The 21,718-nt window shown below is 55.5% G+C and overlaps 2 protein-coding genes across 4 annotated transcripts in view; one reads left to right on the forward strand and one right to left on the reverse strand.

The window, feature by feature from the left end:
• TRAF7 (TNF receptor associated factor 7) overlaps window positions 1-15,407 on the forward strand; it is a 36,149-nt gene extending 20,742 nt beyond the window's left edge. For both annotated transcript variants that reach the window (XM_069810520.1, XM_009928505.2), the window contains exons 5-21: window positions 96-212; window positions 1,551-1,643; window positions 3,429-3,462; window positions 4,762-4,945; window positions 5,668-5,802; window positions 6,629-6,846; window positions 7,435-7,508; window positions 8,567-8,615; window positions 9,121-9,248; window positions 10,327-10,409; window positions 10,819-10,858; window positions 11,292-11,408; window positions 12,600-12,722; window positions 13,539-13,658; window positions 13,878-14,009; window positions 14,242-14,361; window positions 14,605-15,407. In XM_069810520.1, coding sequence (XP_069666621.1) covers window positions 96-212; window positions 1,551-1,643; window positions 3,429-3,462; window positions 4,762-4,945; window positions 5,668-5,802; window positions 6,629-6,846; window positions 7,435-7,508; window positions 8,567-8,615; window positions 9,121-9,248; window positions 10,327-10,409; window positions 10,819-10,858; window positions 11,292-11,408; window positions 12,600-12,722; window positions 13,539-13,658; window positions 13,878-14,009; window positions 14,242-14,361; window positions 14,605-14,619 — 1,782 coding nt within the window. In that variant the 3' untranslated portion in view covers window positions 14,620-15,407. The remainder of the gene's footprint in view (window positions 1-95; window positions 213-1,550; window positions 1,644-3,428; window positions 3,463-4,761; window positions 4,946-5,667; window positions 5,803-6,628; window positions 6,847-7,434; window positions 7,509-8,566; window positions 8,616-9,120; window positions 9,249-10,326; window positions 10,410-10,818; window positions 10,859-11,291; window positions 11,409-12,599; window positions 12,723-13,538; window positions 13,659-13,877; window positions 14,010-14,241; window positions 14,362-14,604) is intronic.
• A 466-nt stretch (window positions 15,408-15,873) lies between these two features.
• The window catches only part of CASKIN1 (CASK interacting protein 1), a 33,670-nt gene continuing 27,825 nt past the window's right edge, over window positions 15,874-21,718 (reverse strand). For both annotated transcript variants that reach the window (XM_069810519.1, XM_069810518.1), the window contains exons 18-21: window positions 21,173-21,311; window positions 18,980-21,094; window positions 18,472-18,877; window positions 15,874-17,977 (exon numbers count right to left, since the gene is read on the reverse strand). In XM_069810519.1, the coding sequence (XP_069666620.1) occupies window positions 17,881-17,977; window positions 18,472-18,877; window positions 18,980-21,094; window positions 21,173-21,311 (2,757 nt within the window). In that variant the 3' untranslated portion in view covers window positions 15,874-17,880. The remainder of the gene's footprint in view (window positions 17,978-18,471; window positions 18,878-18,979; window positions 21,095-21,172; window positions 21,312-21,718) is intronic.

Consider the following 21,718-nt stretch of genomic DNA (forward strand, 5'->3'; position numbering starts at 1 on the left):
GTGGAGGGGAGGGACTGAGCTTGAAGTCTCTGTGCTAGGGTTTTGGAGTGGGGGAACTATTTGCAATAACAAGAACTGGTTTTATCTCTTTGAAGCCTCCGATCAGCACCCCACGCCGCTCTGACTCTGCTATCTCCGTCCGTTCATTGCACTCTGAGTCCAACATGTCCTTGCGCTCGACGTTCTCACTCCATGAGGAAGAGGAGGAGCCAGTAGGTATTTGGGATTGTCTGAAGGAGCAGTATTAGGAAGTTCAGTGTCAAAAGAGTAACTTAGTGGACTCTTGTGAGTACATAGAGCTATCATGGGCAGATTTTTTGTGATGTCTGGCAACTAAAAGCCTGGCTGTCAGGACTCCTGGTTTTAATTTTGTTTCCACCACTGACTTCTGCAAATTACTTAGCTTCCTTCTGTACCTGTTCCCTATCTGTAAAGAGGGGGCAATGGTGAGGCTTTTCTGCTTCTCAGAAAAACTGTTAAGTCTTTGCAAAGTCATGTGTGATTCCCTCACTCTGCTGCAGAGCAATAGGGGGTTGTAAGTCTTTAGGCTGGTGGTCTAGCCCTGGGCAGCAAGACTAATACAATTCCCCACTGATTCAGAGCTCCATCCTGCATTTAGGGCTGCATGGCACCCCACTGACTTGATTGTAAGCCCCAGGAGGGTGCAAGGAATTGTCCACATGTGACTTTTGTAGGGGGAGGACACTTTTAAGCTGAGCTTAGCTTGTGACCCAGTAACTAACCCCAGCCTGGATGCATAAAAGGTCAGGCGGCATTTTGCCACAGATCTGGGAAAAAAGTGTGTGTTTCATATTTAGGAACCCCGGGGGTTGTGTTTGCATTTTTGAGAGCAGGACAGGATGAAAAGACAGACCAATCTGCAGTGATTGATTTGAAATGCTCTGAAATGTGAAGCCCTGCTCTGGTGTGGAGTGGGGAGCTGTGCTGCTACGGGAGGACGTGCTCAGAGCCCACACTCCAGCAGTCTTAGTTAGTAAACAAAACTGGAGAGATGGGCCCATTGCGGCAGAAACAATGTTGTTTCTGCTTCGTAAGGGAATGAAAGAGCGCTTCCTTCAGGATGTTTCAAAAATACAAAAGGGCAAGCTGTTTTAAAATGGCTTTTAAACTTCAAGCTTAGTACAGGGGACATTTTTGACAACACAGTGTTCAGTCCGACCAAGCAAAAAGTACCAGACAGTGCAGCTCACAGAATTCTGGTAACTTGAGTCACTCTAGTAAAGAAGTTGGTCTGTGCATTTTGCTGTCGGGTCCTGATGCTGCCAGATGCTGGTGGCCGCCAGTTTGTGATGAGCTGAGGGTCTCCAGCCATTCCAAAGTTCATTCTTCCTCTACCTCTTACACACTGGAGGTCAGCAGCTCCAGACAAAAGTTTATTTCAAGATATTGAAATCCTTAGTGTGCCTTGTGCCCCAGGGTCCCCAAGGCTCACAGCTGAAAAGTTGTTTTGTTCTTTCTGCAGAGCTGGAGGCTCTTGGGTTTGGACTAATCCTTGTGCTCTTTTTGTCCCTTTCTCTCCTCCTCTTCAGGAGCCACTGGTGTTTGCTGAACAACCGTCCGTGAAGCTGTGCTGCCAACTATGCTGTAGTGTGTTTAAGGATCCAGTCATCACAACTTGTGGGGTAAGGCAGTACTCTTCCAAATCATGAGCATGGGCTCCACAGATATCTTATGTGAGCTATAGCCAAGCCCTGACCTGTCCCCAGTGACTGTCAGCCTGAGTGAGCAAAGACGAGGCAGGCCCTCACCAGGGAAACCAGGCCAGCGTAGGAGCAGAGATGCTGAAGGACATGTGTTAGATTTCCACACAAGGGAGCTCTGAACCAGTCTGCAATGGGTTGTGCGGGGCACTCTGCAGTTAGCCAGAGAAGCCTGGGGCTCGCTTACAATTGGATGGCTTTTCCCAGGAGAGCTGTACTGTCAGCCTCCCTGTGCTGGCCATGTTCAGTCTCCTTGGTGTGGCTTCGGTGAGGTCTAAACTCCTTATTCCCTCTCCTGGAGGGCTCTGCAGAGTGCTGCTGCCTCCTGGGCACCCCAGGAACGGCTGCTCTTCAGTTGTGAAGAATGTGTTTCTTATAAAACAAGAGTGGCTTGAAGCTTCATTTAGTTAATGCTTGCAAAGGGATTTGAGATCCTCTAATGAAAGGCACAGAGTATTATGAATATTCTTCCATATTCCATTTTACTGGGATTTAATAGAAACTGTATATTATTCCTGCTTCTTTGCTACATGTGAAGAAAGATGGCTTTGTGATGGGCTCTCTAATGCTTCTGACGTGCTTCTGATTGCTAGGATGGAGCTGTAGCAACAAAAGCGGAGAGCAGGATTGTTTATTGCAGTGAAGGTGCTATCCCCAAAGGTGCTGGAAGTTGGTGCAGTTTTGCTGCACCATTTTAGTAAGCAGCTCTTCATGGAGACACTGAGATTTTTCTGGTTAATATGGAAAAACAAAACAAAACAAATCTGCTGCAGGAAACAGACTGGCTTCATTTGCAGTCCTGGTTTGGCAGCTCTGGAGAGAGCACCATGCAGCTGTGCAGGGCAGGAAAAGGCCGCCTGAGCAGGGCAGCAGATAACAGCTCTGAAGAGTGACTTGCAGCCTCTCCAGTGCTGCTGCCAAGCGCTGGCCCTGTGGCAGGGGAATGTGGCTGAGGAGGCTCCAGGGAACCCACAGGGCAAGTGCAGGACCAGTGAAATGCTGCAGCCTTTGTTCCTTTCTTTATATTCGTTAGCATGTTAGATTGTATTTGCTACTTTATCACATTAAATTGTTACAGACATTTCTGCTGTAAGAATAGAGAAATAGAGAGCTATTTAAAGTGGCAACATTTACAGTGCATTTAACGGGCTTACAAACCAGCTGTTCCATCCACCTGACAGCATGACAGCTTCAGCTACGTTAAAAGAGCTACAGAGGGATATATGTGATGGGCTGACTGGCCAAGGACAGGGAGAGGCCAGACTTCCCCTTGTTCTTCCTGTTGAGGACTTCTCAGGGAAATGAGAGGAATGACATGGACTAAACTGGAGGGTGAAGTAGGGAAATCCCATGCAGACTTGGAGGGTAGGAGTATCAGAATGTGGCAGAACATGCCAGTGGCTTCGGCTTGCACCATGATCATGGCCTGATCTGGAACAGGGCAGAACCCTCAAAGCTTCAAACTGTGTGCTTAATACTTCTCAGGAACAGGACCCATGTTGTCCTCTTAGCTGCCTGAGCAAGCAGCTGGTTTTTGCCCTGCGGTGCAGACTCAAGAGCACACTGAGCTATATAGCAGGCAGAACAGCTGCTGAGGCCCCTGAGCCACAGGCTTTGGTATCTCCCACCTTCCTCATCGTTAGCCACAGGGAATAATTTGTCCGATATTGTTTACGCTGACACTGCTGTTCCTCTTTGTCTCCACAGCACACATTTTGTAGAAGATGTGCCTTAACATCTGGTGAGTACAGAACTGTTCTTGTGTGATGCAGCCAAAACACTGTTATTTTCTGGTTTGTTTGCTTTCACTTAAAAAGAAACCCACAGAAAGATGTCTGAAGGGCTTAAAACAAGCTGTCAGTCACAGCCTGCCACTGCAGCAGTGTGGTGCTGGGGCATGGGTGGCTGTGCAGCTCCAAGCTCGGATGGTACGCGCTGTAGCATGGGCACTAGAGGGCTGGGCCCGGATCTTGGGCACAGGATGTTCTCAAATCCTGGAATATGCAATGGATAATCCCAGGATAATACATGTCTCGCCCAGAGTTGACCCATTGATTTCAGACAGAAAGCTTTCTGTGGCTGCCTGTCCGAGGAACAGGGGGGCTGTGTTTGGCAGAGACCCATCAAACCCCTCCTCCCCCTTCCCGTTAGTGCCAGCTCTCTGGCCGCTGACTGAGCCCATGCGCAGCAGCACACAGAGCTGCTTTAGCTCACCCAGCTCTTCCAGAAACCTGATGGAGCCCAAGTGTCTGGCTGCTGGCCTGGCCTAACCAGCTCCCACTTGGTTTGGACACTGCACTACAAAAAAGACTTGATTTGGCACAAGCCTGTGCCCCTCTTGGAAAGCCGTTGTTCAGCAAAAAGCCAAGCCTTTCGTATTTCCAGAACAGCGAGCCCTGAGGAGGCTCCCTGGGGAGTCCAGCAAAACAGCAGCTCTTTCTGCCTTAAGATGTTTGTCTTCCACATGAGGGGTCCCTCTGCTTCACATGCTCATCCCCTGTCACCATGTTGTGCTGTATCTATCCCAACCAACAGATCTGTAGCAAAAGGCTTTGCAGTTGCAATCCTGAGTTGCTCAGTTTTGTTCTTGCCCTCAAAGCTCATGTCTTTGCTTCACTGCAGCATCCCTGGTCTGCAGTGCCCTGCTGGCAGCAGAGGAGCTGAGTCCCAGGCCCCGGTGGGGGAATAGGTTATGCATGGGGCATCTGCTGATTTGTGGTCACTGCCCGTGAATACTCTCACACTTCAGCAAGCACAAGGTAGTCTGAATTAGTGTGGCCTTCTTTCACTGGCAGCTAGCTCAAATTATCATGGATTAACATAAACTGTAACTCTTCACCAAGCCCCAAGACAAACCAGAGATAGTGGCTTGCAGACCTTGTGTGAATATTCATGGCTCGTTCCATTGCCACCCATCTGGGAATTGGCTGTCTTGGCCAGAGAAGGCAAAAAAATAAAATCTCCATGCAGAGGCTCTTGGAAATGCTCCTGCAGTGTCTCAGTCCTTGCTGACTCTCTCTTTTGCTTCCCTACCTGGCAGAGAAGTGCCCCGTGGACAATGCCAAACTGACTGTAGTGGTTAACAACATCGCGGTGGCTGAGCAGATCGGGGAGCTCTTCATTCACTGCAAGTATGGCTGCCGGCCTGCAGCCAGCAGCAAGCCCGCTGCCTTTGAGGTGGACCCCCGTGGATGTCCGTTTACAATTAAACTGAGTGCCAGGAAGTAAGTGACTTGTTACCAGCATACAGCTTCTCCAGGGAAAGGGCTCTACCACCAGCAATCTGCTGTCATATCTGAGCTGCCCTGCGGCTCCTGGGGACAGTGCAGCTTCTGCCAGCAGTGCCCTGCTGGGGCGTGCAGGGGTGTGGGAATGGGCAGGGTGACTTGAGGAGACAATTCTTTCCGCTATGTCTCCATCTTAGGATGATGGCAGATGGGCTGGTCTCAGGGAAAGGATGCTGTTCTCTGCTCTCAGCTTACCCAAGTGTCTCAGCAGTGGGTCAGGGGATACACTGTGAAGGCAGCCACCTCACATCTGGGTTGAAACACTGTGGTTATGGTCAAGCAGAGACCTTGGGATTCTTTTTGTAAGAGGAGTAATCCTACTTATATCCTAGGAATCTGAAATCTAGCTCCCTCCCCATCCTAAATGCATTCACTGTCTTCCCTATCACCTGGCGATTGCCTGTTATTGATAGCTGCCTGAAGGCTCAGCCGATCAGCTGCAGAAGTAGATGTTCCCTGCGTAAATGTGACCTATTATTACTCTCAACTTACTGGCCAAATGAGAATTTAAAGCTGTAATTGCAGTCTTAGAGCAAGAGGCTTTCGATCACCTGACACTCTCACAAGACTGGTTTGCTCCTTTACTGATGATCTGTGTTGTTTCTATTAATTTTTGCTTATTGTTTATTTTCCCTTCTTTTGCTTCTCTCCATGAGCAGAGATCATGAAAGCAGCTGTGATTACAGGCCAGTTCGCTGCCCCAATAACCCCAGCTGTCCACCTCTGCTGAAAATGAACCTGGAGGCACATCTGAAAGAGTGCGAGCACATAAAGTGTCCCCACTCCAAATATGGGTAAGGAGCTGGTGCTTTTTAGTGGGAAAGATGCACGGAGCTTGTTTCTGAGCTACTTTTCAGCTACTGCAGCTACTGGCCTGAGACTGAGATGAGGCTTGCAGGGCTTGCAGAAGGCAGCTCCTGAGCCTCTTGTTGAGAACAGGCAGGTCACGCTGCCCAGCTGTAAGCCCTGCTGGCAGCCCAGAAGGGGGGCGAGTGCGTAGGCAGAAGAACCAGCTGGAGGAGAGTCAGAGCAGTGGTTGTGGCCAGAGCCACTAAGGGAGGAGGACAAGTACAAGAGTAATGTGAGCACCACGGCAGTGTCTGTCAAACCAGTCCTTCTCCCAGGGCAAGAGAAGTGCCGATCAGCCTTGGAGGGTTGACTGTCACCTGAGCAAGGAGTGCAGCCCGGGCTGGGGGTTCCCTGCAGGATGCACAGCTAAGGTTACTGTTGCAGGAAGAGATGTCTTGGTAGAAGCAGAGCAAGGCAAGTCCTGACAGAGCAGCCCTGACTCCCTGCCACGCTGCGGGCCAAATCAGCATCTGCTGAGGTCAGCTGCAGTTTTTTCCATTGGTTTTGATGGCTCTTAGATTGGACTCCTGGTGAGCACATGAACTGACACCACATTCTGTCTCTTGCCCAAGATCAGCTTTTCCTTGCAACTACCTAGACAGACAGACAGTCAGACAGTTCAGTTTGGGGCCTATGCCCTGGCTAGAAGAATGGGAGCTGCTTGGCCTCTCTGTTGCCCTGCAGTTGCCTGACCTCCCTCTGAGGAGCCAGCTGAGCAAGGAGGTCTCCAGTGTGGCCCTGCTCCAGCCAGCATCTGCCTTCCCCTTGTAGGTGTACATTCATAGGAAATCAAGACACTTATGAGACCCACTTGGAGACGTGCAAGTTCGAGGGTCTGAAGGAGTTCCTGCAGCAGACAGACGATCGTTTCCATGAGATGCAGGTGGCAATGGCCCAGAAGGACCAGGAAATTGCCTTCCTGCGCTCCATGCTGGGGAAACTCTCAGAGAAAATTGACCAGCTGGAGAAGAATCTGGAGCTTAAGTTTGGTGAGTCTGCAATGGATGAGCTCTGTGGTCAGAGCTGTAAGGACGGGGCAGCTCTTTGTTAGAATGGTGCATTACAGGATTCATTCCATGCTTAAAACTGGTGCTGAGCAGGTTTCAGGAGGTTCAGATATTCCTTGCAAAGGAACAAATAGGGGTTCCATTGACTTCTCTGCTGCCAGAACATCATGGGACCTAATCCTGCAGTCACTGGTCACATGGCAAGTCCTAGAAATGTCTGCAGGCGGCTATCACCTTTCTCCTGTGACTTTTTCCTGTGCAGTCCATGGGCACAGGCCCCCATAAAAATCAGCAAGTCGAATAGCCAACAGTGCAGCCATCCTGGAGTGAGCATGGTTCTTGGACACCTTTGCTGTGCCCAGTCCTGTCTTGCCTCTGAAATTTGCCAGGTCTTCAGCATCCAAGTACAATTTGCATTTGAGTAGCAGACACCCTCCTGCTTTTCCCTGCTAACAGCAGTGGGTTCTCCCTCTTTGTTCAGAGGTTAAGTGGCAGCAGGTGTCCTCTGCCTGTTCCCCTGGACACCATCACTGACTCTGCAGTGACTATGGGCCTGTCCATCTCTTGTAGATGTGCTGGATGAGAACCAGAGCAAGCTGAGCGAGGACCTGATGGAGTTCCGCAGGGATGCCTCCATGCTGAACGTGAGGAGGGAGCTGGGCCCTGGGGTGGAGCAGGGATTGTGTGCAGTTAGCTGGCTTTGCTACTAGTTAGGTTTCTCCTGCAGTGTGGGGAGTCTTTGTGGTTCCTTCCTGTTTGCTGGCTCTGCTGACCCAGGTTTGATTTGCTTTTAGTACAGCTGGGGTGTGGGTGAAGGTTTCCTCTGGGCTGAGTTAAAGACAGCTCAGTGAGCACATTCTGGACACTGCATCTGGGCTGCCATTTTAACTGGTTCTGCTGCCTTTTCTCAGCCTCTTTCTGCTCTGGAAATGTGTTAACATAGGAAAGGACCCCTGCAGCAAGGAGAGAGCCTTCTGCTCCAAAGCCTGGGCACTCCTATACCTGTTATACTAGCCAGGGACAGTATGCCCTTCTCTCTGCCTGCAGAGAAAGCAGGAAGATAAGCAGATCCCTGCTAGAAAAGTGGGAGTGAGAGCTGTCTCATGATTTTGGACATTATTCAAGCACTGATATTGGATAGACATTCCTCCCTAGTTCAGGCAGACTGCATCCCACTGGGTCTACTGATTAGGAGGAGCTTGCCCTGGTTTACCTAAGCATGCTAACGAAGAGGGTCCCTATGGACGCAATAGGGACTAGACTGTGGAGGAGATTACAAAGAGACCTTCCAATTCTTCTCCAGCAAGGTGGGCTTCAAGAGCCCAGCTGAGCAAGCAGTCCCCATAACCAATTCGATTATTTTTAGCATTCTGGTGAATGGCAGAGCAATGACAGTATGTTCTGAAAGGTACTTCTGTGCCTGCCTGAATGCTGAAGAGTTCAGTGCAGGTCTGAGATGCTGTCAGAGCCCCATGGTCTCCGGAGGGAGGTGACAGAGGGATGTATGCATAGAGTCCTAGAGCAGGAGACCTTCGATCAGAGAATGAGTCAGCTGCTGAGGGAGGGCCTTCACAGGGAGTCAAGACCTGTCTAAAGGCAAGAGTAGGTTTAGCAGTGGAGGGGGACAGTCTTAAAGCCGTGTGCAGAAGGGCAGGCTGGTCTTGATGGCTCTGCAGTTCATGCAGCTTGTTCTGTTTTTCAGGACGAGCTCTCCCACATTAATGCTCGGCTCAACATGGGCATCCTTGGATGTGAGTATGCATGTGGTTTTCATCCTCTCAGGCTGGGTTTGGGGGGATGGCCCAGTAAGCCCTTTTAGTGATATGCACAGTTGTCTCTGGGTGCAGCAGTAATTTGTACACAGGGTCACCACTGCTGCAGGAAGGAGATACTGGTGGGAGAGTTTGCCAGAAGCACTGGTTGAAGGGGAACTCACAGTGCTGCAGGGTTATTAGCTGCTGGGGGGAGGTGTCAAGTGGACTCTGCATCTCTGGCCTCCCTAGGCCCAGCCCAGGAGTTGCATTAGGGAGATGAGTCCTGAGGCTCAGAGCAATGATAAGTCGATGGGCTGTAAGGGTGGGACATGAGATCTTCCAGCCAGACTGGGAGGGTGTCACAGTTCCTTCTGGCCTGCAACAACATGAAGTGCAAGGAGGACCTGCCAGGCCAGTGCAGGGAGCTCTGTCCCCTCCAAACTCACCATGACATGGCATGGCACTATTGTCCCACCTCTCACCTGCCCTCTTGTTTCTGTAGCCTATGATCCTCAGCAGATCTTCAAGTGCAAGGGGACCTTTGTGGGACACCAGGGCCCTGTCTGGTGTTTGTGCGTTTACTCCATAGGAGACTTGCTCTTCAGTGGCTCTTCAGACAAAACCATTAAGGTAAGAGCTTGCCTCTTCTGTGTATCTTCTGCATTTGTAAATGTGCTTCAGGTGGGACAGAAGCTGAGTTGCAGTTTGTGGAGTGGGGGGATGTCACTTCCCAAAGTTTCCCCGAAGAATCTTAAATGATTCTTTGCAGTTATAGTTGGGCAAAATTCTCTGTGAGGAAACGCTATGTGATAGTGAAATGGAGAGACAAATGGTTTTTGCAAAGCCCTGATTAGAATTTCATTCCTCATGCTGCTGGTTTTGCTTTGTATGGTGCTTAGGGCATTCAAGCCTATTTCAGCTTCTGATTTTATTTTCCCTTGTTATAAAATGTCATCCTAGAAAAAAAAATTTTCCCTGATCAGATGTGTCCTTTTTCCACTTTATGGCACGTTTGTTTTTCTTTGTCCTGTTTTCAGTAACTCAAACTGACAGCACTGCTCCAGTGCAACCTAAACAACAGTTCCCAGTGTCACCATGTTGGCTGCTGGTGGCTGATGGCTGGGCTGGGGAGCTAGGCGGGCTGCCATGACTAGCCCTGCCAGGAGCAGAGCTTTGGCTTAGTTTCTTTGAGTGATAGTAAGAGCCACATGGAAGAAAATGGACGTTGCTGTACTTTATTGAAATAAAACAGCTTTCTCCCCTGTCCTGGCTGCTCTGGGCACCACGTTTCCATGTTCCCTCTCTTGAGAGAGTGGTGTGTACTCACTGGGGAAAACCTTTGTAGTGGCAGAGGAGGCTGTGCTGTGCCATTGGAGCCCTAGGATGGGGAGCAAATTGCTAAAGCAGGAGCCCGAGAGCTGCTTCTCCAGTTCAGTGTGTTGTGTTGGCCTGGGCTGTGAAAGGCAGAGCTGGAGAGGGCTGATGTGTGCTGCTGTCCAGTGTCTCATTAACTTCAACCTGACCCTTTACAGTAAATTTCCTTTCCTAGACAAGCTTATCTCTGCCTGGGAACCCGGAAGGCAGGTGCCCAGGTGACAGCCTGTTTCCTCGTTTCGGTGCTTTTGTGGCTTTGCTGACATCCTGCCCGGGTCCCCAGCTGCTCTGTCTGCCGGCATGTGACCCTCTGCTGACTTGTGTTTCCTGTTAGGTGTGGGATACCTGTACCACATACAAGTGCCAAAAGACCTTGGAGGGTCACGATGGAATTGTACTGGCTCTCTGCATCCAGGGGTGAGTGGAGAGGGACACCTGCCTCTGCAGGAGAGAGCGGGGAGAGCACTGGGGCCCTTACAATTCCCGTCTTTGGTCCTGCACATGCCAAGATTGTGCACGAGAGGCACATCTTGCCTCTTTGCTCTTTAAAAATCTACAAAGCACATATCTCTTTGGCCTCCCCTGCTGTCCTGGCTTCCTTCCCTGGTCACCAGCAGGGTGCCCGGCCTCTTGCTCAAAGGGCTGATCCAGCCCAGCCTCCCCATGAGACCTGGGCTCCACTCCTGGGGTTGGTATGTTTAGTCTTGGCCCGCTGAGGCTGTGGGACTGCAGCTCCTCGCCCAGCACGGTGCCTGGGAACGAGCTGGGACCCTGCACGCGTTGCTCTCCCTCGCTGACCTCCTTTTGTTTTCTGGTGACATTACAGGAACAAACTGTACAGCGGCTCTGCTGACTGCACCATTATTGTGAGTACTCAGGACCCCTGCTCCGCTTCACAGTTGGGATGTGAGATCTACAGGCCAGCCCCAGGCTGTTGTAGAGCAGGGACCTGCATCCTTTTTTCTATAAGGCTCTTCAGCTGCCAGTGGTATAAGACTGATAACCCCTGTGTGCTTTATCCACTGCCATCAGCCAAGTTACTCGTGGGTTGGATTTGGGTGTTTCCTGCAGGCTAGATTGCCCACTCCCCACTCCTATGTGGGGAGCCGGAGTCTGGTGCTCTGAGCTGGGGCAGGGTGGTCAGTCCTGATCAGGCCAGGACAGTGGCTCATACAAGTGCCCTGTCCTGCCTGTGTTTTTGCCTGCGTGTGATTGCCTGCCTCCAGAGGCAAAGAGGAAGGGCTTCAGCACAAGGGACTTGCCCCTGCTCCTCACGGGCACTCTTCTTCTCCTTTGCAGGTCTGGGATATTCAAAACCTGCAGAAAGTGAACACGATCCGAGCACATGACAATCCTGTTTGCACTTTGGTCTCCTCGCACAACATGCTGTTCAGTGGCTCTCTCAAAGCCATCAAGGTAGAGCTCTGGGATGGCTCCTCTTGGTCCAGTTGGGCACCAGTGGTACAAACTGTCAGGCAGCAGCATCCAAACAGGAAGAAAGTGGTATTTTGGTCTGTAGGTGACCTTGTTAGTACACTCTCCTGAGCCACACAGAGAAGCACAGCTACACAGAGCAGCCAGCACTGCTGGCTCTGTGCTCTGTACTGAAGTCAAAGATGTTCTGGGACCTGGCTGAAAGAAACACTTTGTTTCTTCTAACTCTGTAAACCTGAGACTGCAGGTGGAGTATCTTGGCAGTTCCTGAGTGTGTCTGTCCTTGGGCCCCCAATAGACATACTCAGACCATTGGGAATTGGGTCTGGGGTTCAGAATTGGCTGGGGATTCAGGCTGCCTGTTTTGAAACCCCCTCCAAAGGATCTTGAATTTGCATTTTTTACCTAAAGCATGGAGAAATCGGGGAACAGCTTTGCAAGTTGCCCTTTAAAGCCTTGGCTAGATTCCCTTGGTTCTGCTTCCAGCTCCTGGTGAGACAGCTTATGGGACCATCCATCTGTAAGAGGGCGCATGCTCTTTTCTTTATCTGGGGCCTGGAGTGGTTCAGCTATCTAGAGAGTGCTCAGGGCTGGAGGAGCAATGAGACAGCACTAAGCAGAAGGAGAAACTGGGGCCTTTTGTTTTTTGTCATCCCTAGCTACTTTCTGCCAGATGAGCCGAGCAGGCCAGTAGTGCTGCTTGGAGTGGCAGGGTAAGATCTGTCGGTCCCTGTGTGCTGGGGCTTTTGGCTGTGGTTTCCCAGGAGCTGTGGGAATGGAGCTTTGCAGGGACAGGCTGGGAGTGGAAGTCCAGAGCAGTTCTTTACTGTAGATTTGGTTTAGGTTTTTCAAGCCCATGGCTCTGCTAGGGAAGGGTCTCTGCCAGTGATAATGCAGGCTCCAAGCTGGCTTTCCCAGGCCCTCTGGGAACATGCTTATTCAGCATAGTTATTGTGTTTTATCCGCAAGTCAGTGGGTTCAGGCGATTCCCACCGAGCAGGAGAGCCAGCATGAGGTTCCACTTAGTGATCTGGTAGGACCTTGTGCTGGCTGGCTGGGCAGGGGTGGGCAGCGCCTGGCTCCCGAGCTAGAGGCTGACCTGTTCTGCCCCATCACTGCCCCGTCTACTGAGACTCTCCTCTATGTCTGTGTGTGTGTTTGTGCTTTCCACAGGTCTGGGATATTGTAGGTACCGAGCTCAAACTGAAGAAGGAACTGACAGGTCTCAATCACTGGGTGCGAGCACTGGTGGCTTCTCAAAACTATCTCTACAGTGGATCTTACCAAACAATCAAGGTGGGACCCTGAGACTTGTGGCAAATGTAAGCCATCGGCTCTCTCCGTGCCTCTATGTATCTGTATTCTGCAGCATGGGTTGGTGGAGCAGGACAAAAGGTAGCTGCTAGGATGTGAGAGCGCTGCTGTAGCGTTGCTGACACACTAGATTTTACTGTGCTGATTGCATCTTTGCAGGCACAAAGGCTGGGGTCTGGCTGGTCCTTGGGAGCGCAGCTGCTGGGGGATGCTCGCTAAGGCAAAACGCGGCCTTGCAGCCATGGCGCCTCACGCTGCCTCCACAGCTGCCGCAGCGTTATCTGCACTGACAGTCCTGCTGATAAGAGGAGAAGGTCACTGTCTGGCTGCAGAGTTACCATAAATCTGTGTGTGGTTTCCGAAATGCCCTCAATCTGCATTGGCTCAGGCTTTGATGAATAGTTCACCTCTCAGCATCTGGGTGACACAAGAGAGTTTGAAGTTGCCCTCCTCAGTGTTAATAAATCCCTGTTAATTTGTCTGCATCAGTGTTTAGTGCTATCAAGGACTGGGTTGTCTGTGCACGTGTGTGCATAGTCACACACAAAGAGTGTGCAAACTCCACAAGTTTTTCAGCCTGGATGTTCAAAGCTGGGCAGCTAAATAAGATAGCAGGACTTTGCTCATCAGTACTGAACATTCCCAGCTGGACAGATTTGTCCTTAAAGATGTGATCTAGGCACACGTGGAGCCAGGCTGACTCTGTGCGTGGCTGGAGAATAGCTTCAAGGGAGCTCTCTCCTGGAGAGGGGTCCCTGCATGGGTCTCATCCTGCCTTTGCTCTGGCGTCTCTTTCAGATCTGGGACATCCGCAACTTGGAGTGCGTCCACGTGCTGCAGACATCAGGAGGCAGCGTCTACTCCATCGCTGTGACAAACCACCACATTGTGTGTGGCACCTACGAGAACCTCATCCATGTAAGGGCTGCAGGGCTTGATGCGTTTGTTGGCTTGAGTCTGGGGGAGAGGGGCAAGGAGACGGGCGCCTGGCTCTGCCTGTCCCCTTCATAGCACACCCGAAGCATGGGTGCACAGCACCCACTCTAGAGGTGTGCGTGGAGGTGGAAACACCTCTCGGAAGAGAAGTCAGTGGCCTGCAGCCCAGTGCAATCTCCAAGCCCTGCTCTCTTCCCGCAGGTCTGGGATATAGAGACAAAGGAACAAGTCCGCACGCTGACCGGCCATGTGGGTACAGTCTATGCCCTTGCTGTCATCTCCACGCCGGATCAAACCAAAGTCTTCAGTGCATCGTATGACCGGTCTCTCAGGGTACGTGTCCAGGGCTGTGCAGCTGCATCTGTGCATTTGTTAAAATATGGACAGCGTTGAGGGAAAGGGAGGATGGGGGATCCTCATCCCTGCATGCCACGTGGCCTCATATTTAATTTGTGTCACCTGGCTCGAACCCTGTGGCACACAGTGTCCCCCTTCCCTCCTGGGGCCTGGGATGTGCCAGAGTCCCGTGCCACTCGCTTGGCTCACGCTTCCTGTGTGCCCGTAGGTGTGGAGCATGGACAACATGATCTGTACTCAGACGCTGCTGCGACACCAGGGTAGCGTCACTGCCCTCGCAGTCTCCAGGGGCCGCCTCTTCTCTGGCGCCGTGGACAGCACTGTAAAGGTTGGTTTCCTCAGGCTTCTCCTTGATGGTTTGGCCTCTTCCAGTACTGGAACTAGGGCATTAAATAAGTTAGGAGTGGTCTTCAAACAAGGGGATGGTTCTCAACAGGTGGGAGGTTTAACTCCTGACATAGGGTGTTGTGGATGCTGGAAGCCCAAAGGGAAGCTCCACAAGAGGATGAAGAGAAGCCCACAAAGCCTCTCACAACAGTCACTGCCATGGGCTCCTGTTTCTCCTCCACAGGTCTGGACGTGCTAGCGAGAGTGCCACACTAGTCCTGCACACTGAAAGACCAAAAACTCCTCCCCTCCGTCGGCCTGCTGGGTGACTAACACCACTATGAAGTAACTGCTGCAGCTCCTCTCCGCACCGACCACTGCCTGCTGCTGCCCATCGGCCGGTTCCCCCCCACGAGGAGCCCGGCTGGCAGCTCTCAGGATGGGGTCTGGCCCACGGATGCTCCAGACGTTCCCTCAGATCTGCCATATATGATTGGAAATGCAGAGGAAGCCATTCTGTTGCCAGCACCTTCCGCACCGCGGGGTGCCCTCCTCTGCCTGCATCCCCCCAGCCAGGGAGCATCTTCTGGGGCCAGGGCAGCTCCACAGAGCAGCGGTGCAGATGCAGTGCAGCCCTCGGCCAGCGATGGGACTGAATGGTTCAGCTTGTGACAGGCGGGAGCCGGCCTGGCCGGGGAGGTGATGCTGGGAGGCTGGTCCCCTTGTAAATGGTAGAACTGAGCATTAGGCCTTGCCCTGGTTTGGGACCCCGACCCCTTTCTGTCTCTAGTATTTAATTTTACTGCCAAGATGTCAGGCTGATCCGTCTGGGAAGAGGTGTTTTCTTGAGTAGCCAGGTACGATTTTTATGCCACAGCTAGTTCTCAAATCAAATAACACAAGCCCATTGTTCACCACCCTGTAATAATGGTCTCCACATTAAAGAGAAAAAGCCTCCGTTGCATTTTTACTCACATTTTCTACTGTTTTTAAGATTGTAATATAGATTTGATTATTTCTTCATTGACAATAAAAGCAGAAAGAGTTGTTCCTGGCCAGCGTGAGTTATTGCAGGCTCCTGGTGGGAGCCAGTGGCCAGCACCAGTCCAGCAGCAGCTCCTGCACCTGTCCACCCCACGGCTGCTGCCAAGAGCCGCACTTGGCTGCCCCGGAGAGGTGGGCACGGCTACGGCACCCGCTGTGAAAAATGGGGTGCAGGGACTGGGCGCCTTGTGGGGGGAAAGCCAGCCAGGCTGCCACACACCCCGCAGCACCCCCAGCACCAGCACCCAGCCCGGCCAAGGCAGAGGCACCCAAGGGTGGCCTCGGACCATGCAGCACATACACCCGGCAAGACACGACCGCGCCGCAAGGACCCGCGTGCACCGCAGCATCCGGCACCCGCACGCCTGCTCTGCCGACATGGCCTGGGACCCCGCGGCTGCCCATCAGCCCCGGCTGCATGGCAGGAGCCGTGATGGTTTTTGGATACAAACAGTGGTGTCAGCGCGGCAGGGGTTTTATTTTTTTATTTTTCTTTAAATATTTGTTGCCAGACTTCGTATAGGAGCAAACTTCTTCACAGCACCACGAGCCATCTACTATTCAGAATAGGAAGAATAAGACGAGTAGAGGTGAAATCTAAGCACAGAAGAGCAGGGAGAAGCACCAAGATGCATAGCTTGACAGATGGGATACGATACAGAGTCCATAACTTAATCATAAAAAATATATATATGTATATATCCATCATGTAGAACTTTAAGGATTTTTTTTTAGATACATATTTTTTTTTTTCTTTTCAACAGATATTTTCAGGCGGGTGATTTTTTTTTTTGTTATTTTTTAAAGTCTTTTTTTTTTTTTTTAAAAGAAATTTCAAAGTTGTGCCAAACACATCTGGATCAGCGACCACAACAGGAGAGACGGGGGGAGAGAGAGAAAACGGGGGACAGGGAAGGAGGCAGAGGAAGGCAGAGGGAGAGAGACCACTCTCTACGTCTCAAGAAAAGAAAAGAACAGCAACACTTTGTTTTGAAACCACAAGCAAAAAATGCATTCATCAGGACTCAAGCGACTGAACCAGACTCCAACTCCAGTTTATACATGAATATACAGTGGTGCGTCCTGGAGAACGCACGCGAGCACACGCACCCCCGCGTGCACACACACGCACACTCACACGCACACCGAACAAATGCCAAAAAAAAAAAAAACAACAAAACCAAACTCTGAAGACACTCCAAAAGAAATGAAACACCTCCAGTATAAGAATTAACAAAAACCTCCATAAAACAAGGCACATCCTTTGAGTTCTTAACGGTGTAAAAATAAAGACGTGACACTGAATCCCAACGGAAAGACCCGAACAGAACTGCTTGCACGTACCTTCCACCCAGAGAAAAGGTAAATATTGTGCTACTCTTAGAATGAGTTTGCCACAAGACACACAGCTTAGTATAATCTAATAGTTTTTCTCAAGCTAAAATCCAGTTTTCTCTTGATTTCTTTTAAACTGCTTTATATATAATTGCTAATATTTTTAAATCTTTTAAATATATATTTGTTAAAGTTTATTCTTTTTATTATTTTGGGGTTGGGGGAAATCTGGTCTATATCTTTTTCTTTTTTTTTTCCCCTCCAATAAATTAATACTTCTTTATAGCTTATCACTGTCCTCTCCCCCGGCGGGGAGGGGCCGGGCAGGGGCACGTCCCGCTGCCCCCCACCCGCACCGCCGAGGGCCCCGAGATGGGGCGTTCGCTCCCCGATTTGCAACCAACGCAAACAAAACCCCCTTCCCACGCCTGAGGCGAAGTCCCCGTGAAGGGGAGCCCCGCGGCCGGGCCCCCACGCCCCTTGGGGCAGCATCCCTCCATGGGGCAGCCCCCAGCCCGGTGCGACGCCGCGGCGGGACCCCGCGTCCTGCCCGCCCCCGGCGAACGACGACGGAAAAAGAAAGAAAATTTTAAAAGGAAAATTAAAAAAGGAGAAAAGAAACCCAAGTGCATTTACCCACCCGGACCCGCCACCGGCACGGTCACCGGCAAAGGCCATCGGCGACACGCGGCACGCCGCCGCCGGAGCCGCCGTGCCGGGCAGGGCTTGTGCTACATTCGGGTCGCGGCGACCCACGGCGCCAGGGCCGGCAGGGCACGGGCGCGACGGCGGCAGCCACCGGACAGGTAGGTAGAGAGACCACCCCCGGAGCCCCGGCAGCTGGCGGGGGCCGTTTCGGTCCGGGACGTGTTGCTTTGTTTCTTCTGTTGGTTTTTTTCGTTTTGTTCGTTTGTTTGTTTTTTTGCTTCTGCAAAAGGGAGTCCTGCCGGAGCCGGCGCCGAGTCCGTGAGCACAATCCTGAGGTATCTTCTTCTTTGTGCAAACCCCGAGGGACGGGATGTCCGGGAGGGGACGGCTGTACAAAGGGGACAGGGGGAGGGCAGTGGGGCCGGGGGGTCGTGGATCGTTGTGCCCTTGTGCCCACGTAAGCCCTGAGGTTTGCGGGGGGCCCTGGCGCCCCTCACTCCAGCATGGCGTCCAGCTGGTCCGCCAGGTCGTCGAACATGCTGCCGATGTCGTCCAGGATGCTCACGGTGCTCTTCGACTCCATGGCTGAGCTGGGTGAGCAGCGGGGACGGGTCAGCGCGCTGCCCACGGGACGGTGGCACCGCACGGACCCCCCTGCCCCACGCCATGGCCCCCTCTGCCCCGCGGTGCTCAGCACCGCGTCCCCTCCCCGGTGCAGACCCCAGTGCCGCTGCACGGCTGGGGCCAGCCCAGCCCCGGGACCCTTTGGCTCAGCGTCCCCCAGCGTCACCTCTCCAAGACACCCCCCCAGCGCACCTGCACGCCCAGGTCGCCGTGCTGCTCCGGCACGGTGTGTCGTCCCCCCCCCCAGTGCCACCCTCCCCAAAACAGCTCCACTGGGGCCCCACGTTGCTCCAGCACAGCATCACCCCCCGGCACGGTCCCGCTCCCGCCATGGTGGCACATCCCCATCCCCATCCCGCGATGCCGGTGGCCTCTTGAGCCCCCATCCCCACGCAGCTCAATGGCACAGCGCAGCCCCGCGCCCTCCCCAGGGACCACCGGCCGCCCCTCGCCCCCTTACTCTGTCGCCTGACTGTCCTCCTGCTTGATCTTCTCCTCCACGGCCTGCAGCGCGGCGGCCAGGGACGCGCTCGTCTCCTCCAGCTTCTGCTGCGCCAGCTCGGGGCCGGCGCTGTCGACGGAGGGACCGGTGATGGCGGAGCGAGGCGGCTTCACCGGGACCTGCTGGGGCTGCGCGCCGGGCGAGAGGGGCTTGGCGGGGCTGGAGCAGAGTGAGGGCGGCGTGCTGGACGGCTTGGCGGCGGTGGCGGCGGCGGTGCCCAGCTGCCGGGCGGGGGACGGGGCCGGCGTGGAGCCGGCGCTCACCGACTGGATGGCGGCGTGGGGCTTGGGGGGCTTGGGCGCCGTGGGGGGCGGCACGGGCTTGGGGGACACCGGGGGTGGTGTGCCGTGGACCCGCTTCACCTCTGCGGAGAGAAGGGAGAAGGGCAGCGGGGGCCGGCCGGGACCCCCGGCGTCCTCCCTGGGCAGCTCCCGTCCCGGGGCGGGGGGGCTGGCGGGGCACCTACCTGGGCTGCCGGGGCTCGGGATGGGCACCTTTTTGGGAACAGGCACCGGCGGCCCGGGCACCTTCTGGGGCGGCTGCGTCAGCACAGGTTTGGGGGACACCGGCGGCTTGAAGGGCTTCTTGGGCTCGGCGGGCGGCGGGGCGTAGTCGGGGCCGTCGGGGCGGGCGGCGGGCGGCGGGGTGGGGGGCGGCTCGGCCCCGCTCAGCTCGGAGGCCGGCCGCCGCTTGACGGTGCCGGTGCCGTTCTGGTAGACAGCGAGCGGGGCGGGCTCCAGCGCCGGCTCCTTGTCCTTGGCCTTGGGCCGGCGCTTGACGGTGTCGGACTCGGTGAGGACGAAGCGGACGCCGTCCTGCTGGCTCTGCCTGGCCCGGATCCGCCGCTTGAGCGTGGCGCTGGCCTCCACCTTGGCCAGGTCGCCGTGGCGGTGGGCTGGGGACAGCCCCTCGCCCGCCTCTCCCCGGGCCGGCCCCAGGGGCCGCGGCCGCTGCTTGATGGTGAGGTTGCCCTCCTCAGCGAAGGGGATGCCATCCGGGGAGCCGCCGCGCTCAACCCGCAGCCGCTCGCCGGGGCCGTCGGCGCCCGCCTCCGACCGCACGCTGTCGGCGCGCTCGCGGCGGGCGGCGGCCACCAGCCCGGTGACGGGGCCGCTGATGGTCCGGCGCCGGTTGACCACCTCCCCGTCCAGCCCGATGGCCTCCTTGTGCTTGACAGTGGCCAGGACGGTGGCCACACGGGCACGCTCGGGGCTGCCCGGGGGGGCCCCCGGCTGCAGGTAGTAGCCCTCGGGCGCCTTGGCCGGCCCCGTCCCGCCGGCCCCGTGCGGCTTCTGCAGTGCCAACGCCCGGGCCCCGCCGCCGATGGACGACATCTCCAGCATCGCCGCGATGCTGCGCACGCTGCCGGCGCTGCCCGTGTCCACGCTGCCGCCCAGGTCGCTGGCCCGCCGCTGCTCCCGGCGGCTCTCCCCCTCAGCGGCGGGGGTCCCGGCGGCCGCCTCACCCTCACCCTCCTTGGGGAAGTCCTCGGCCATGCCGGCGCTGGAGATGGCAGAGCTAGAGCGCTTGGGGGGCGGCGGCGGGGGCCCCTTCTTCTTGGGGCGGACGGCGAAGGACTGGCTGCGGTTGACGTTCTTGTCGCCGCCGGCGGGCGCCCGCACCGAGTGGCTGCGCCCCACGCGCCGCTGGACGGTGGCGTAGGGCCCCGCGTCCGGCACTAACAGCTCGTCCCGCTCCTGCTCGCTGTCGGAGGCGGCGTAGCGGTTCAGGCTGTGCGCCCGCTTCTTCGGCCTCCCCGGCTCCTCCTCACCCTCGCCCGCCGGCGGCAGGCACAGCACCGGCACCGAGACGGGCAGGACGGGCACCCCCGGGGGTCCCCCCTCGCCCTCGGCGGGCTGCGGCAGGACGTAGGCGAAGCCGCGGTGGGTGGGCGACTGGGGCAGGGAGCGGGGCGACGCGGGGCGCTCGCCCGGCGGCAGCAGTTGCGGGGTGGGCTTCACCTTGGCGGTGGCGTGGGGTGCTGGCAGGCCCTGCGGGGAGGGGGGCCGTGGCTTGCCGGGGGTCTGCGGCGGCGTCAGCTGCCCGGCGGAGGGCGGGAAGGGCTGCCGGGGCTTGCCGGGCACAGGCGGCACGCTGGCGCGCTTGACGGGGTGGCCGTGCCGGGGCGGGCGACCCTCCTTGGGCGGCGCGGGGGGGCCCTCGCCGGCCCCCTCCGCCAGGTACTCCTGGCTCTTGGAGATGGCAGAGGCCGGGGGGGCCCGCGGGCCGTCCCCCAGCAGCTCCTGCGAGCTGCTCATCAGCCTGGTGCGGCCGCCCAGCCCCGGGGGCGAGCGGTAGCCGGGGGCCGCGGGGGGGTTCGCCGCCTTCTCGGGGGGCTCCTCGGGGGCTTCGCCTGTCATGGCCACCTGCAGCTCGCTGCTGAGCTCGCTGTCCTGGAAGGTGGTCATCTTGGGCGACTGGCACTCAGGCGGCTCCGGCGGGGGGGACTCGATGGCCAGGACCTCTGGGCACGCCGCTGCCGCCGCCTTCCTCTTCAGCGTGCCGGGCTCGTATTTGCCCAGCTCGGCGCGCTGCAGCTCCGCCAGCTTCTTCACCGCCAGCATCAGCTTCTTCTGGTGGCCTGGGGACGGCACAGGGCATCAGTGCCGCTGCAGAGGGCTGGGGCCACTGCAGCCAGCCTTGCGGCATGGGACCTTACCGAGCTTGGTGATGCCGATCTCCTGCAGGTCCTCCCAGGTGATGTCGGTGATGAAGTCGATGTTCTCGTAGCCGTTCTCCACCAGCACCTTGTAGTACTGGGACAGGCCGATCATGGAGAGCCACAGCGCCAGGTTGGCCTGGAGGGGGGACACGGGGCACGGCTCAGCACCAGCTGGCAGCAGGGTCTGGCCCTGGTGCCCCTCAGCACCACAGCACCCACGCCACGCAGGTGATCCCATCTTTCTGGGGGACAGCCCCAGGGGACTCCCCTTGTCCCCGCACTGTCCCTGTTCTCCACGAGCACCCGGGGCCATGCCCAGCCCCATTCCCATGGGAAGCCCCTTGCTGCGCCCACCCGATGGGGCAGGAGGGGGGGCAGGAGACACAGTCTCATGGTCTCACGTCCATGTGGTGACAGCTGGCACCAGCCTGATGGTCCCCGAGCTCTCAAGAAGGAACGTGCGCAGCTTCAGGACCGTGGGATACCGGCATCATCCGGCAGCGGTGAGCGAGCTCCCACCCTCGTCCCCCTGTGCCACCCCCT

This window comes from Haliaeetus albicilla, chromosome 22 (genome assembly GCF_947461875.1).
Source record: "Haliaeetus albicilla chromosome 22, bHalAlb1.1, whole genome shotgun sequence".
In the NCBI taxonomy this organism is placed as follows: domain Eukaryota; kingdom Metazoa; phylum Chordata; class Aves; order Accipitriformes; family Accipitridae; genus Haliaeetus; species Haliaeetus albicilla.